The 15,596-nt window shown below is 40.3% G+C and overlaps 9 protein-coding genes across 9 annotated transcripts; 6 read left to right on the top strand and 3 right to left on the bottom strand.

Annotated features, from left to right (window-relative positions):
• Positions 1 to 307: 307 nt before the first annotated feature.
• TRP2 (anthranilate synthase TRP2) lies at positions 308 to 1,831 on the bottom strand (the record flags this gene model as incomplete). The annotated part of the gene is made up of 1 exon (XM_056221937.1): positions 308 to 1,831. One exon carries the CDS (start codon positions 1,829 to 1,831, stop codon positions 308 to 310), a length of 1,524 nt encoding a protein of 507 aa, XP_056081678.1.
• Positions 1,832 to 2,434: 603 nt separating this feature from the next.
• On the top strand, positions 2,435 to 3,829 carry PTC2 (type 2C protein phosphatase PTC2; the record flags this gene model as incomplete). Its single annotated transcript, XM_056221936.1, has 1 exon — positions 2,435 to 3,829. The coding sequence occupies one exon, from the start codon at positions 2,435 to 2,437 to the stop codon at positions 3,827 to 3,829; it is 1,395 nt and encodes a 464-aa protein (XP_056081677.1).
• A 781-nt stretch (positions 3,830 to 4,610) lies between these two features.
• DOT6 (Dot6p) lies at positions 4,611 to 6,605 on the top strand (the record flags this gene model as incomplete). Its single annotated transcript, XM_056221935.1, has 1 exon — positions 4,611 to 6,605. The coding sequence occupies one exon, from the start codon at positions 4,611 to 4,613 to the stop codon at positions 6,603 to 6,605; it is 1,995 nt and encodes a 664-aa protein (XP_056081676.1).
• A 330-nt stretch (positions 6,606 to 6,935) lies between these two features.
• On the top strand, positions 6,936 to 7,184 carry SBH1 (Arf family guanine nucleotide exchange factor SBH1; the record flags this gene model as incomplete). The annotated part of the gene is made up of 1 exon (XM_056221934.1): positions 6,936 to 7,184. The coding sequence occupies one exon, from the start codon at positions 6,936 to 6,938 to the stop codon at positions 7,182 to 7,184; it is 249 nt and encodes an 82-aa protein (XP_056081675.1).
• A 280-nt stretch (positions 7,185 to 7,464) lies between these two features.
• On the bottom strand, positions 7,465 to 9,192 carry AIM10 (putative proline--tRNA ligase AIM10; the record flags this gene model as incomplete). The annotated part of the gene is made up of 1 exon (XM_056221933.1): positions 7,465 to 9,192. The coding sequence occupies one exon, from the start codon at positions 9,190 to 9,192 to the stop codon at positions 7,465 to 7,467; it is 1,728 nt and encodes a 575-aa protein (XP_056081674.1).
• Positions 9,193 to 9,561: 369 nt separating this feature from the next.
• On the bottom strand, positions 9,562 to 11,292 carry ILV1 (threonine ammonia-lyase ILV1; the record flags this gene model as incomplete). Its single annotated transcript, XM_056221932.1, has 1 exon — positions 9,562 to 11,292. The coding sequence occupies one exon, from the start codon at positions 11,290 to 11,292 to the stop codon at positions 9,562 to 9,564; it is 1,731 nt and encodes a 576-aa protein (XP_056081673.1).
• Positions 11,293 to 11,635: 343 nt separating this feature from the next.
• On the top strand, positions 11,636 to 12,157 carry SMKI05G1690 (uncharacterized protein; the record flags this gene model as incomplete). The annotated part of the gene is made up of 1 exon (XM_056221930.1): positions 11,636 to 12,157. One exon carries the CDS (start codon positions 11,636 to 11,638, stop codon positions 12,155 to 12,157), a length of 522 nt encoding a protein of 173 aa, XP_056081672.1.
• Positions 12,158 to 12,757: 600 nt separating this feature from the next.
• GET2 (GET complex subunit GET2) lies at positions 12,758 to 13,615 on the top strand (the record flags this gene model as incomplete). The annotated part of the gene is made up of 1 exon (XM_056221929.1): positions 12,758 to 13,615. The coding sequence occupies one exon, from the start codon at positions 12,758 to 12,760 to the stop codon at positions 13,613 to 13,615; it is 858 nt and encodes a 285-aa protein (XP_056081671.1).
• Positions 13,616 to 13,848: 233 nt separating this feature from the next.
• UTP7 (Utp7p) lies at positions 13,849 to 15,513 on the top strand (the record flags this gene model as incomplete). Its single annotated transcript, XM_056221928.1, has 1 exon — positions 13,849 to 15,513. One exon carries the CDS (start codon positions 13,849 to 13,851, stop codon positions 15,511 to 15,513), a length of 1,665 nt encoding a protein of 554 aa, XP_056081670.1.
• Positions 15,514 to 15,596: the final 83 nt, after the last annotated feature.

The following is a 15,596-nucleotide window of genomic DNA, read 5'->3' as shown; positions in this document are numbered from 1 at the left end:
TTGTGTTCACTTTTAAAAGTTTATTTGGGTAATTTTTTGATATCAATTTTTTATTACAAAGCCATAACTCCTGCATTTTTCTATTATATTAATATATATATATATATGTACATTCTGTATTTATAACGCATTCAACATTCGTTTTCTAAAAAATTCTCTGTTCGTCTTTTTCGCCAGGTTCTTTACCGTAGTTAACATAATTTAAAAATCTTTTGAGTACATATTTATCTCAGGACCATACTATATATCATTATGTCGACATTAATGAATTTTAAAAAATAAGGAAGAAAAAAAGACGATGTCATTTCTAAACGGATCCTACGATATCAGCCCACAATTCTTCTGCTTGGACAATGGTACTGTGGTTAGCCATCATCTTGTTCATAGTTTCCACGTATTCATCGTACTCATCTGAATCGAAAACAATACCACCACCAGCTTGTAAGTAAGCAATTCCATCTTTATAAACCATAGTCCTTAGAGCAATACAATTGTCCATTGTTTTACCGTCATATGACCAATGGCCCACGGCACCCGCGTAAACACCACGCCTCTCGCGTTCTAATTCAGCAATTAATTCCATGGCTTTAACTTTTGGAGCACCACTGACAGTACCTGCTGGGAAAATTGATCTGAACGCATCAAATCTTGTTTTCTCTGGACGCAAAGTACCACTGACTTGAGAAACCAGATGTTGGACGTGAGAAAATTTTTGAATAGTTAATAACTTATCAACGCTGGTTGTCAGCGGATCACAAACCCTATTGATATCGTTTCTTGCTAAGTCCACTAACATAACATGTTCAGCACGATCCTTTAATGAGCCACGCAACTGGTCTGCCAAAGCATCATCTTCTTCAGTAGTAGCCCCACGTTTGACAGTACCCGCAATTGGGTGAGTGATGACTTTATTTTTGGAATCTGATTTACATAAAAGTTCCGGAGATGCACCAATGATTTGGAAATCTAAACAATCAATATAGAACAAGTAAGGAGAGGGGTTCACAGTACGTAAATGTCTGTAAATATTGAAAGGATGCAAAGAAGTTGGTCTTGCCACTCTTTGTGATGGCACGCCTTGAATAATATCACCCTTTTTAATATGCTTCTTTAAGGTGGTGACATGACTCTCATAGCCTTCTTTACCCACATTCGACTCGAAAGTTTGATTCAATTTGATTGCAGGTTGTTCTGGATATGGTATTGATGAAGAATTGTCGGTTAATTTTGAGACTATGTCAGTAATTATTTTCACTGCAATTTCGTAACCTTCCTCTAACGAAGTTTCATTAGTATTGATGTTATGAATAATTTGGAATCTTTGAAAAACGTTGTCAAAGGCAATAATGGTATCGCAAAGCATAAGGTAGGCCTCTGGAAGTTTCAAAACATCTTTCAAGGGCCTTCTCGTTTTTGGTTCGAAATAGCGAACACAGTCATAAGAAATATAACCAATAGCACCACCACTTAATTTAGGTAAACCTGGAACATTTTCAGCAACTTTGAAAGGTGAGATCTCCTTTTCCAAAATGTCCAAAGGATCGGTTTCGATACCTTCAGTGGGACCGGTTTTAATGATTTTACGTGGTGAGATACCGATGAATGAATAACGATCCAATTCATTGTTAGTCTTAGCACTTTCTAGAAGAAACGATTCCTTTCTGTCAGGATTATTCAATTGCGCCAATTTAAGATACGCAACATGCGGAGTTAGGTCCAGTGATGGCAAGTATGCATACACGGGATACAGATTTATAGAACTATCGTCATTTTGCTGCTGCAATTGTTTTAGAGAGTCAATATCTGGTTGAATCTTAATAGAGGCAGCCATTTTTTTTTGTCCTCACTTTACTAGGAATATTAGTGACCAATTATCGACGCTAAGCTCAGTTTCGTGGACGAATGCGGCTTTTAACTATAATGTAACAACCCTTTAGTCATGCAGTTTTATAAAGTGAGATGAACAATATTTCGATGAGTGAAAAATCGTAATGAGTCAGAAAATCACTGTATACGTTAACGCCTCAGTAATTTTTTTTTTTTTTCAAGTTGCTTCCAAGATTGAAAGGAAATATTTGTAAAAGAAACCTGCTGCTGATAAGCGACAGGTGATTTTAAAACTAAGAAAAACAGCCAATTCAGATCCTAACAGAGCAGATTGAAACTGGATATTATAGTACTAAGTATATAGACTTCCGTTTTGTTCTTTAAACTAAATAAAAAGAAATTTTACTCTCCTCCCCACGGAAAAAACTTTAGCAAGTTCTATTATCAGGGATAATTAGTGTATATTAGGTGTTGTAACATTTTAACATTTTTTCTTTTTTCATTGACTAATTAATAACTATTCGTTCGAAATAGTAGTTTCCAGTTATTATTTTCTCCAGTTTTGGCTTTTCCATTGTATATAATATAAGAAACCAAGGAAAGAATAATGGGACAAATACTATCTAACCCTGTCATTGACAAGGAGAGCCACTCCGGAGCCGACCCATTGACCGCATTTGGATTATGTGCCATGCAAGGATGGCGGATGTCAATGGAGGATTCACACATTCTAGAGCCTAACGTATTGACAAAGTCCGATAAAGACCATATTGCATTTTACGGCATATTTGATGGGCATGGTGGCGCTAAAGTGGCAGAATACTGTGGTAACAGAATAGTGGAGATTTTACAAGAGCAAAAATCGTTCCATGAGGGAAATTTGCCAAGAGCTTTGATTGATACTTTTATAAGCACAGACGTGAAACTTTTGCAAGACCCTGTGATGAAGGACGACCATAGCGGTTGTACGGCAACGTCCATATTGGTATCGAAATCCCAAAACTTACTGGTATGTGGAAATGCTGGTGACAGCAGAACAGTGCTGGCCACAGATGGAAATGCAAAGGCCCTATCGTATGACCACAAACCTACGCTAGCTAGCGAAAAATCGCGAATCGTGGCAGCAGATGGGTTTGTAGAGATGGATAGAGTAAACGGTAATTTGGCCCTTTCTCGTGCCATCGGTGATTTCGAGTTCAAGTCCAACACCAAACTAGGCCCCGAGGAGCAAATAGTAACGTGTGTTCCAGACATTCTCGAACACTCTTTAGATTACGATAGGGACGAGTTCGTGATCTTAGCCTGTGATGGTATCTGGGATTGTTTAAGTTCCCAAGACTGTGTGGACTTGGTTCATCTCGGACTGCGCGAGGGTAAGACCCTAAACGAAATATCTTCCCACATCATCGACGTGTGCTGTGCCCCCACCACAGAGGGAACAGGCATCGGATGCGACAACATGAGTATAGTCGTTGTTGCGCTGCTGAAAGAGGGCGAAGACGTCGCTCAATGGAGCGACCGTATGAAGTCGAAGGCCCACCAAACCTCAGTCCGCTCTTTTGCAGACAAGAGAAGGAGGGTTTTCAGCTACTACGATTTCTCCAAGTGCAACGACGAACAAGTGTTCGCCATCACTACGAAGAAACCTCAAGACAAGTTCACTAGGGACCATGAAGCCGCAGTAGCCTCCGTGACCGCCGCCGACAACCACGATGTCATGGACATAGACGACACAGACGCTGACACCGATGCGGAAAACCTGGATCCTTCCACCCAACCCAAGCACAAGACTTCAGGCCCCATTGATCTAGCCTCGCTAGAGGCTCTTCTTGGAGCTACTGGAGGAATAAAGACAGACACCAACGGGAAAAAGGTCACCTACACTCTTCCCCAGTCAGCGCTGACCCAACTACTTCAAACCATGGGCCATGACCCAAGCTCCCTCCATTCCGATAATGATGATAGCCGTGGCCACAAGACCAATCGCTCCCAGTCGCAATGAATGATCTTCAATCTTTCACTATATATACATACCTATATACGAACTGAACGCACGAACGAACAGAAAGAGAAGAGAAGAGATACCAAAGCCAAGAACACACATCGCCTCAATCACCACCACCGTCACTAACAGTAGGGTATCTGGATGCAGTTTGACGCCTGAAGACAGTATTCACCTCAGGGGTAAACGCGCAGTTTCTGCGCGTTTACCTGCAGCGACGCCACAAAAATGAACCGGCCCGGCCAGTGTGTGCTATCTACAACGGTCCCGTTCTAGGATCCCCGGCCCGGAATGGGCACGAGTCTTCCGCCCCCGTCTAGAGACATCCTCCTAAGGTAGTCAGCGCGGGTTTTGCCGATGCAAAGGAGAAAGGATGGACGGTACAGACACCCTAGACAGGATTCGCGCATTGCCTTGCGCATCTGTGCCCCATCCAATCTACTGTATCTATTGTTATCGTCGTGGGTGCGTGTATATGTGTGTGTGTGTGTGTGTGTGGTACTCTTCCTCCGACAGCCTCGACAAGAACAGAATCAGAAAGTGCACATAGGGTTAAAAAGGAAAAAACCTGAGTTGGCAACAAAAACAGAGACACGTTTGGAAAGTATTCTTTTCTTTCTATCTTCTCTATTTCTTCTCTCTTCTTCCTCTTTGGTATCTTTCACTTTTTTTCTCTCTTCTGTGGTATATTTATCCGTGTTTCCTCCTTTTCGCAGTTTGTTCATTCCCATCTCATCGAAGAGCTTCCGTGCACGTCCCTGTCTCCCTTCTCTGCTCCATGATGTCCGTTTCGACCAGTTTGAACTCTGCCTCCATTCATTTGAGTAGCATGGACGCACATCCTCAGCTGCATTCGCTTTCTCGCCAGCCACTCTTAGTGCCAGCTTCTATGTCCAACGAGGAAGCCCAGGAGTCTTCGGTTTCACCGCCATCTTCATCTTCGTCATCGATCTCAGGAGCGGCACATGCGTCTGCCAAGAACCCAAGCAAGAACCCTTCCTCTTGGGACCCTCAAGATGACTTGCTCCTACGCCATTTGAAGGAGGTCAAGAAGATGGGCTGGAAAGACATTTCGCAGTACTTCCCTAACAGAACCCCCAATGCGTGTCAGTTCAGATGGAGAAGGTTGAAGTCTGGCAACTTGAAATCAAACAAAACGGCCTTGATCGACATCAATACCTATACAGGCCCGATCAAGATCACGCACAGCGCTGACGGTTGCAACTCTCAGCAAAAGTTCAACAAGACGGTAGGTGAAAAGGTCTTGACAGAAGAAGCTGGCGAGGCCACCGCGATGAGGTCCGTCCCGATCCCCTCCAGAAAGACCTCGCTGCCTTCTTTTCACGCATCCATGTCATTTTCTCCACCTCCGTCGAATACGACTGCTAACACAACTGTCTCGAACGTAGCTTCTTCCATGCCGTTCGTTCCTCCTGCACCACCAGCTGCTGCACACCCTTACCACTCTCACCAACACCTACATCATCATCCTCATCACAAGGCCTTAAAACCAAGATCAAACTCTCACTCTTTTTCCAATTCTTTGAACTCAGACCCTATAGTTCGGTCTAATGACGAGGAAAAGTATGGGTTCATTCCCAAGGTATTTGTTAGATCTAGAAGAAGTTCATTTGTCTACCCACAACAGGGAGCAATGGCCACCACTCCATCTTCCCCAAGCTCCTCAAATGTGTTACTAAACCCGAAATCGAGAAGAGGCTCACTTGCCAACTGGTCTAGAAGATCCTCGTTCAATATTTCGAGCAACAACACTTCAAGACGGTCTTCGGTCGTTTTGGCTCCAAATTCTGTGTCAAACATTTTCAATACCAACAACAGTAGTAGTAACACCACTAGCACCACTACCTCTAATAGTAACTCAAGAAGAGAGTCTGTTATTAAAAAGGAATTTCAACAAAGGCTAAACCTTTTCGGTAACAGTGGCTCATCTACCCCTAGTAATGGAACTCCTTTCCCCACTACTTACACTTTTATGGATCTTCCACATACTTCGTCTGTGTCATCATCCTCCACACTACACAAGTTCAAAAGAGGTTCGTTTTCTGGGCATTCTATGAAGTCATCTTTTAATCCGGCCAATTTGTGGTCCAAGGATGAAGATGCCTTGTTAATGGAAAACAAGAAGAGAAACCTATCTATTATGGAACTATCCATTCTTTTGCCGCAGAGAACTGAAGTAGAAATTCAATGGAGGCTTAACGTCCTATCAAATGAGAACGACGTGTTGTCTCCTACGCATTCGCCGCAAAGAACTATATCCAAGAAAAATGGTTCAAGAATGTTTAAAACTGATTCCACTACTGATGATGAGAAACGCAGCGACAGGAATGATGACGAAGATAACGTGGACCCGTTACATCGCTCCAAGGATTTTTGTAACAAGACTGCCTTTTCGTCTAGCAGTTCCAATTTATCCTCAAAGGACGCTTCACCGAATCCAATTTTTTCGCCAAATCCAGCAGACGACTCATCGAATACATCGGACGCTGGTTCAAGATGCACTATAAACACCGAGACTAGTACCTCAAATGTGAACGTGAGTCGCACTCCTAACTGCAAGAACCCGCAAGATATTACATTGTTGAACAACTTTCGTCCTGAGGCTATGACGCCAAGACCAAAACCTTCTTCCACAACTACATCTATCACTACTGAAACCACCAGTAACATGGTAAACCGTTCCAGTTCTACAACTACTACCACTAACAATAGTCCGCTCCCAAGCATCAATACTATCTTCAAGGATATGCTGTGAAAGAATAATTTGTAAAAGAATAGCAACAATAAAAAGGAAAATAACTTGGATTTAGCAGGCTTGTTCAACAAATTTTCTATAGTTTAGCATCTCAAAAAGTATAAAATTCTATTCAGTTTATAATCTTTATCTTTTCTCTATTGGTGGCGCCTTCATTTTTTTTTCTTCTTGAAAGATGCGAATAAAATGTTACCCTGATTTTCTCTTGGGAAATAAAGCATCATGAAGAATCGTGTTTTTATTTAGTACACGGTAGCCTTTTGATGAAGCAAGAGAGAGACAACTACCTCTTTAGACCATCACACGCTTCATCCCATTTCACGCTACATAATGTCAAGCACAACTCCCCCAGGTGGCCAACGTACTTTGCAAAAGAGAAGACAAGGTAGCTCACAAAAAGTTGCGGCATCCTCTCAGAAAAAGAGTGCAAACAACAATAATTCGATTTTGAAGATCTACTCTGACGAAGCCACAGGACTAAGAGTAGATCCTTTAGTGGTGTTATTTCTAGCGGTCGGTTTCATCTTTTCAGTTGTTGCATTGCATGTTATTTCTAAAGTCGCCGGTAAGTTATTTTAAGAACTTTTCCTTAGTAAAGGCTTAACTGTACCTACCCTAATTGAAAAAGACAAAAAAACAAACAAAGGAATGTAAGAATTGCCTTATTCTGAATAGATTCATACCATCAGATAACATTTATGATACTCTTAATTCAAGTTTCTACAGAAGCACATATATATATATATATCTAATACACTAAATATTTACTTCCACGGAACAAGGTATGTTTTTCACTTTATGAGTTTTCATATATTTGTACATATACATATAAACAAGACAGATGCACTTTGATCTACGGCTACATATCCATTAGCAGTATGTCGATGACTTCTGTTAAATGCTCAACTGGAACAATGTGTTTTTCAGGTCCTTTTTCGTTTTCGATGCACTTCCATTCCAACTCCTTGCATCTCTTCTCATAGTGTTTTTTCCAGAGGTCTTTCTTCCCCCATCTTATCCCACGTACCTCAATCTCCACATCGGGCCAGTTTTTTGAGCCCACGATGACACATAATGGTACACCCATGGCATGGGATAGTTTTATTCTAGCACCTATTCCCAGTTTTTCATTGAACTGGTTTAAAATTTCGTTTTCCAAATGCATAGAAGAATTATTCAGTAGGTCTGATACGATGTTTCTTGCTCGCTGTGAATTTTCTTCATTATTCGGCCCAGTACAAATGGATAACTTGTATGGTGCCATTATAGCTGGCCATCTAAACCCATTAGCATCGCGCCCCAGTTCGGCAACTGCTCCAACTAACCTGCTTACTCCGATACCGTAACATCCCATATGGACAAATGCGTCATTTTTATTCTCTTTATCAACAAATTTGACACTCAATGGCTTCGAGTACTTATTGCCTAGTAAAAATATATGGCCCACCTCGATACTTTTGAGAGACTGTAAACTTCCTTCTTCACATTTGCCACATGTTTCATTTTCTTGAGCATCTACTATGGAAACGTCGTCGATCTGACCAAAATTATTCTTCAGATATTTCTTCAGTGGAAAATCAGGAAAGTTTGATTTAGAACTCAATCTACAGTCCATGACTCTTAATATCTTGCTAAACATAATGTCTTCATTGTCATTTTCAAAGACATCTAAGATATGATCATTCGATTTGTTTCTTAATACCAAATCAATGTCTTTATCCATTACATTTGAGGCCAAATTCCAATTCAATTGTCTATTTTTTGGATAATAAAAGCATATCAAAGTAGAGTGATCTTTCGTTAAAGCATATTTACAGTCGACATCACCCAAATATTGTCCATCTTTTTCGGGATAAGAGTGAGACATATCTAAGGTTGAAGTATCTCCACAATGTTTGCAATTCATTAAAGTATCTTCTCCGGACTCGTGAATTAGATGAAATTCTTTACTAAACTCACCACCTATGTCACCACTGTCTGCCCACGCACTGACGAAGGGAATTTTTAAATCTTTGAATATTTTGTTGTAAGTATCATCTAGCTTTTGAAAGCTAGCGAAGGCGTCTTCTTTATTGCTAGCAAAAGAATACGCATCCTTCATTAGGAACTCGCGTCCACGTAAGATACCACCTCTGGGTCTGATTTCATCCCTATATTTCCTTGTCATTTGATATACTGTGATAGGCATATCTTTATAACTAGTGATGTAATTCTTCATTAAATCAGTAATATCTTCTTCACATGTCGCCGTTAAACAGTACTGCTTTCCTTTCGAGTCTTTGAACTTGAACAATTCACTATTATTCCACCTACCTGTCGTCTGCCATAACGCTCTTGGAGAGATAGCACTTAGTGAAACTTCTATGGCCTCACCATCGTTGTCCATTCGGTTTCGTATAGCTCCTGTCAGTTTATTAAGTGACCTGAGACCAAGTGGTAGCCATTGAAACAATCCAACTTGCGAGCGTCTTACAAATCCCATTGTTTGAAGTAGTTCCTGAGTCGTTTCAGATTTAAGGGTATCGTTTGAGAGAGATTTTGGGTGAAAAATATGACATGTTCGAAACAACGTACGATATTTTAGCATGGTTACGTAGAAGAGCACAACCTTCGAAAATGCGCTAGTCTAATATTGGCTTGAGAGCAGCTTTGAATTTTATACGTCTTTATTTCGAATGCCATTTTCATATCTTAGTCAATTACCGCTGTGTTTACAAACCAAAAAATTATGAAATCAATGATTACTGTTTAATGTTACTCTCCGGAAAAAAACAAGAGAAAACTGGAAAAGACAATAAGTGATTACTTAATCTTGTACAGCATTGGTTTAAAGGTGCCAATGGTAATAGTATAAATATATGAGTAATATACATAAGCTGTCTGATATATAGTTTATGACGATATTCATTTTACCTTACAAGTTTCTGCATAAAATTTTCAAAGAGAAATGTGGGCTTCAATACTTCAAGAATTTCTGATAGACGGTGTTATCAGTTTCATCGTGATAAGTGTAGCCTAAATCTTCCAAGAATTTTTGGAAGGTTAAATTCTCTCTTGGTGGAACGGAAATACCAGCCAATACCTTACCAATATCGGCACCATGATTTCTATAATGGAATAAAGTAAGATTCCAAGAGTCACTCAAGCCGCCAAGGAATCTAGTCAGCGCGCCTGGTCTTTCAGGGAACTCAAATGAAATAATTCTTTCATTTGGTACCTTAGAAGCACCACCAACCAGGTACCTACCATGAGACTTCGCCAATTCGTTATCGGAAATATCCACAGCTTCGAATCCTAAGGCATTTAGCTGTTGCATCACTTGCTTAATTTCCTTCTCTCTGTCAACGACACTGAAGGAAGTGTAAATGTAAGCCTTGGGGACCTCACTAGAGGACTCGTGACGGTGTTCATTGTAACGATAGGAAAACTCAGTAACGGATCTTGGGTGAATGATCTTCTGCATCTTCTTGAATGCTCCAGGAACGTCAGGTAAGGTCACCAACATAAAAACTTCTTTACCTTCACCAAGAACAGCACGTTCGGAGACGAACCTTAACCTATCAAAGTTCATATTGGCCCCAGAAAGAATAGGAACATAAGTGTTTTTAGTATGGTCGATTTCAGGATGTACAGTAGAGATATACTTTTTCATACCAGCTACAGAAAGAGCACCAGATGGTTCCACAATACTTCTGGTATCTTCGAAAATATCCTTTACTGCAGCACAAATCTCGTCGGTATTAACAAGGACAACTTCATCTACCACTTGTTGAGCGACTCTGAAGGTTTCCTCACCAATCATACGGACAGAAGTACCATCTGCAAAAGTGCCTACAACCGGCAAAGGAGTTCTTTGGTTGCGTTGCAAAGAGTTGTGTAGGGTAGCTGCATCGTAAGTTTCAACACCAATGACTTTAATATGAGGAGCAACCCTTTTCAGATATGCACCAATACCAGCAATTAGACCACCACCACCAACAGGAACAAAGACAGCACCGATCTTATTAGCCGTACGCACTTGTCTCAAAATTTCCATGGCTACAGTACCTTGACCTGCAATGACATAAGGATGATCGAAAGGAGGAATATTTGTTAGACCACGCTCTTCAGCCAATTTGGCACATTCAGCTTTCGCTTCATCGAAGTCATTACCATATAGAACAACTTGAGATCCCAACCTGGAGACGTTTTGGTACTTGATAGATGGTGTGCAAACAGGCATAACAATAGTAGCAGGTATTTTCAAGTGTTTAGCAGCAAAGGCCACACCTTGCGCGTGATTTCCGGCTGAGCAAGCAATAACACCTTGGTTCCTTTGAGAATCATCGAGCTTGGCGATCATATTATAAGCCCCACGAAGCTTGAAAGAAAACACTGGTAATAGATCTTCTCTTTTTAAGATAACGTTCGTGTTCAAGCGAGAAGACAAACCTACACCTTGAGAGATTGGCGATTCATTGATAACGTCGTATACAGAGGACCTTAATACTAAACGGACATAATCAGGCGTGTTATCCGTTTGCAGCTCATCCAATTTTAATTCCGAGTGCAATTTTATTAAAGAAGGTGATAGATGTTGTCTATGTAATTGAGCTTTTAGTCTCAAAAGATTCAATCCTGACACTCTCGACTGTTTACTTTGCCGAACAACCGTACAGAAGGGTTGTCTCAATAGAGTAGTTGACATTACTGACTTAATGTTATTGACTTGGTTTAAATGCGGCTTGTAGCACTTACACAAAAAAAACCTAATTGACAAGAGCTGAATGTTCTTAAACCAGAAACTAAAGTACCTGCAGATAGTAAACTTGAGATGACTCTTTTTCTTGTTATTTTTTTCTTTCTATTTCATTCTAGATTTGCTACCCGCTGCGTGCTTTCTTTTTTTTCCCGTTCCAGGTTTTTTTTCTTTCTTTTTCGCGTCAATTAAGATGGGGCGTCACAAAATAGCAGAGATAGTAAGAAATAAAGAGAAGAGAATTGTTAGAATCCGAGGTAGTCAGGGAAGCAGCTTTGTTTTACCAGACGTAATGAATTTCAAGGAACCATTGGTGGATTTTTTAAAAAGTCTCTTGAATAACATAAACTCGGCATTTTCGTATCGGATTCATCTATTACAATTGCAGTTGTTGCGAGAAACGAATATCTTGAAGGTTTTAAACAGAGGAATAGAAAAGTTGTTTGGCGATAAACTGTTTAACAAAAATCCAAGGGCGCAATTTCTCTCTCGTACAGTGGTAAAGAATGATATTGTGGGTTGCAAAATTTCTAAATATGAACTAATAGAGGTCAGGGCGAAGGAGATACAAATGAACTATGAAAGAATGGTTTTTGAAATAACGCAAGAACTCAATGGAGATAAACGGGTGTTTGCCTTGATCACAAATCTTTCTCAAAGTTTTAGTACAGAGCGAAAAGAAACACGTGATGTAAAGGTAAAGCACGGTCGACCTTATGATAAGAACGAAATCCAGGTGCTTCCAATAAGAATCAAACCTATCCGTTTGGAAAGGAGAGCGCGAATGATGAAAAAGAAGGAAACCAGCAATTAAAAAGTGGAATACATATACTTGAGTTACTTTGGATGCCAGCATCTAAAAAGGTAAGCCGAAGTAGAGGGACATATTACATATCTATTTATGCATAAACAGTACGATATACACTTATATTGTAGTATGATATTGGGAGAGAGAACAATTCTGTTACTTTAATTGGAGTCCGCACTGATACTACTTTGACGCTACAGGCGTAACAGACTTAGTTGTAGCAGGTGCATTAGAGCTGTTGGAATCCGAAAATGCGGAGGAAACTGTGAGCGGTGGCGCCCACAACGTGGATGGTTTAAATTTGATCCTGGAGTCTGTAGAAGACCCTGTGAGACACCCTGGAGAGTGCTGACGGCTGTTTGGAATGAACATTGCCTCTTTGGCAGAGCGAGGGTGAAGAAGATTTTTGGGGATGAGATGGCTGCTCTTATAACATAAGGTGAAGGGTGATAAAAATTTGGGGTGACCCCGCTGTGCGGATTTGCTGGGACAAAAGAACAAGAATAAGAATGAAAAGAATGAAGAACATGAACATGTGCAGATGAGAGCTCTTGCATGCCCCATTTGAAGGCACCAGTAGTATAACACAACGTGACACTGGGAGATATGTCTGAATTAACAGAGGCGGAAAAGCGCAGGCTTCTAAGAGAAAGGAGACAAAAAAAGTTTAGCAATGGAGGTGCCAGTTCCAGGCTGAATAAAATCACTGGACAGGCAAGCAGTCATTTGAATTCAGAATCACCTTTGGATGCTCCTAGTATTGGGAAGACTACCCCAACCGAGGGTATATCTTCAGCCACCCCTGATATCAGAGAAGAGAGCAAGGTAGCACCTCAATTGGATCTATTGAAACAGCTCGCTGCTATGCAAGGACAAGGTACGGACACAAGCTCCTCCCAGGACCCTTCCACACCGGATCTACTTTCATTGTTAAGTTCCATGAATACTGGTATGCCCAGTGCAGAGGGCATACCACCTCTTGCTCAAGCGGCTCCTATTGCCCCAATCAATCAAGCTGCCCTAGACTACCACGATTACTTGCTGAATAGACTGAAAGCCTGGACCATTCTTGTGAAGTGGGTCTTTTTTCTGTTGCCTTATCTATACCTAATCACGAGACCGAATTCTTCAGTGTGGCCAGCTTATGCATTCACTCAATCATCTTGGTTTGCATCCTTGCGGAACCCGTCGAATTTTACTAGGGTTTTTGCCACATTTGAATTCCTTTCCATATCAGTCTACTACCAGTTATTAAAGAAGGTCGAGCACAAGAGCAAGATTAGAAATTTACAGGATACCAATAAACTTGTCAAGCTGGTTTCTCTCGTGCCAGAGGGAATAATTCCCATCCCAAACCTGAAGGGTAAACTAATTGCCCTTTTACAATACTGGGATCTACTGTCCATGCTTATCACCGACATTTCATTTGTATTGGTTGTGCTAGGCTTGTTGACGTACCTATAAATTCTAGATACCTCAGTAATATAATACATCGTTCACATAACCCGTCATTGTTCTCCGATTCTCTCTTCCAGGTAATGAAAAAAAGAAAAAGTTAAGAAAATTTTCCAAGCGATGAGATCGTGAAAAATTAATATATAGAATAGACTGAGTTAGAGTATAGTAACATAGAAATACTTATATAGAATCGGGACTGTATACCTTTCTTTGACTCAACAACAAAATCTAGTGACAAAATGAGTGACAAAAAAACTGGACATAGACCCCAGCTGAAAGAAAGAGAGAACCAAAGTAAGTTTGAACGTTCAGTACATTCTAATAATGCCGGTAATACTCGTAATCAAACAAAAGATAAGAAATTGAGAGCTGGCTTGAGAAAAATAGACGATCAATATAAAAAGGCGATATCTTCAGCAGCGGCCACTGATTACCTTCTACCAGAGTCTAATGGTTACTTGGAACCTGAGAATGAGTTAGAAAAGACTTTCAAGGTACAACAATCGGAAATTAAATCGAGCGTCGACGTCACTACTGCAAACAAAGCATTGGACTTATCGTTGAAGGAATTCGGTCCTTACAGTATAAACTATGCAAAAAATGGTACGCATCTATTGATCACAGGCCGTAAAGGTCATGTAGCATCTATGGACTGGAGAAAGGGTCAACTTCGTGCCGAATTGTTCTTAAATGAAACCTGTCACTCAGCAACGTACTTGCAAAATGAACAATACTTTGCTGTGGCACAAAAAAAATACACATTCATCTATGACCATGAAGGTACAGAACTACATCGTTTGAAACAGCATATTGACGCAAGACATCTAGAATTTTTACCATATCACTACCTACTAGCAACTGCCGGTGAAACAGGCTGGTTGAAGTATCATGATGTCTCCACAGGCCAACTGATTTCAGAACTAAGAACTAAAGCTGGTCCTACTACAGCGATGACGCAAAATCCATGGAATGCCGTGATGCATTTGGGCCATTCGAACGGTACAGTATCCCTATGGTCACCTTCCATGCCCGAACCATTAGTGAAATTACTTTCCGCCAGAGGACCGGTGAACAGCATTGCCATCGATAGAAGCGGATATTATATGGTCACCACAGGCGCCGATAGATCAATGAAAATTTGGGATATTAGAAACTTTAAACAATTACATTCTATTGAAAACTTACCAACACCAGGTACAAACGTTTCAATATCAGATACTGGTCTACTAGCATTGTCTAGGGGTCCTCACGTTACTTTATGGAAGGACGCTCTAAAACTAAGTAAAGACAGTAAGCCATGCTTTGGATCTATGGGAGGGGATCCACATAGAAACACCCCTTATATGTCACATTTATTTGCCGGCAATAAGGTAGAAAATTTGGGATTTGTACCATTTGAAGATTTATTGGGTGTAGGTCATCGAACAGGTGTTACAAATTTGATTGTACCAGGTGCAGGTGAAGCTAATTACGATGCTCTAGAACTAAATCCATTCGAAACAAAGAAACAAAGACAGGAACAAGAAGTGAGATCCTTATTAAACAAGCTACCAGCAGATACCATTACTTTAGATCCACATTCCATAGGTTCGGTAGATAAAAGGTCTTCTGCCGTAAGGTTGAATGCTAAGGATTTGGCCCAAGTAACAATGGATTCTAATAATAAAGTCAAAACTAATAGTGACATTCCAGATGTAAAGCCAGATGTGAAGGGTAAGAATTCAGGTCTACGCTCCTTTTTACGTAAAAAGACTCAAAATGTTATTGATGAAAGAAAATTAAGAGTACAAAAACAGCTGCATAAAGAGAAAAATATTCGTAAAAGAAATCATCAAATTAAAGAAGGTGTGATTTCAGAAGATCACAAGGATGTCATTGAAGAGGCATTAAGTAGATTCGCCTAAATTGGAAGTATCAACAAAAAAAAATTAATGAAGATTTATGTATATATAAAATAGATAATCATTATGAATGCTTCAAGCATTTT

The sequence above is a fragment of the Saccharomyces mikatae genome (genome assembly GCF_947241705.1).
Source record: "Saccharomyces mikatae IFO 1815 strain IFO1815 genome assembly, chromosome: 5".
NCBI classification, from domain to species: Eukaryota; Fungi; Ascomycota; class Saccharomycetes; order Saccharomycetales; family Saccharomycetaceae; genus Saccharomyces; species Saccharomyces mikatae.
The sequence above is the reverse complement of the archived record's forward strand: the minus strand, read 5'-3'. Positions and strand labels throughout refer to the sequence as shown.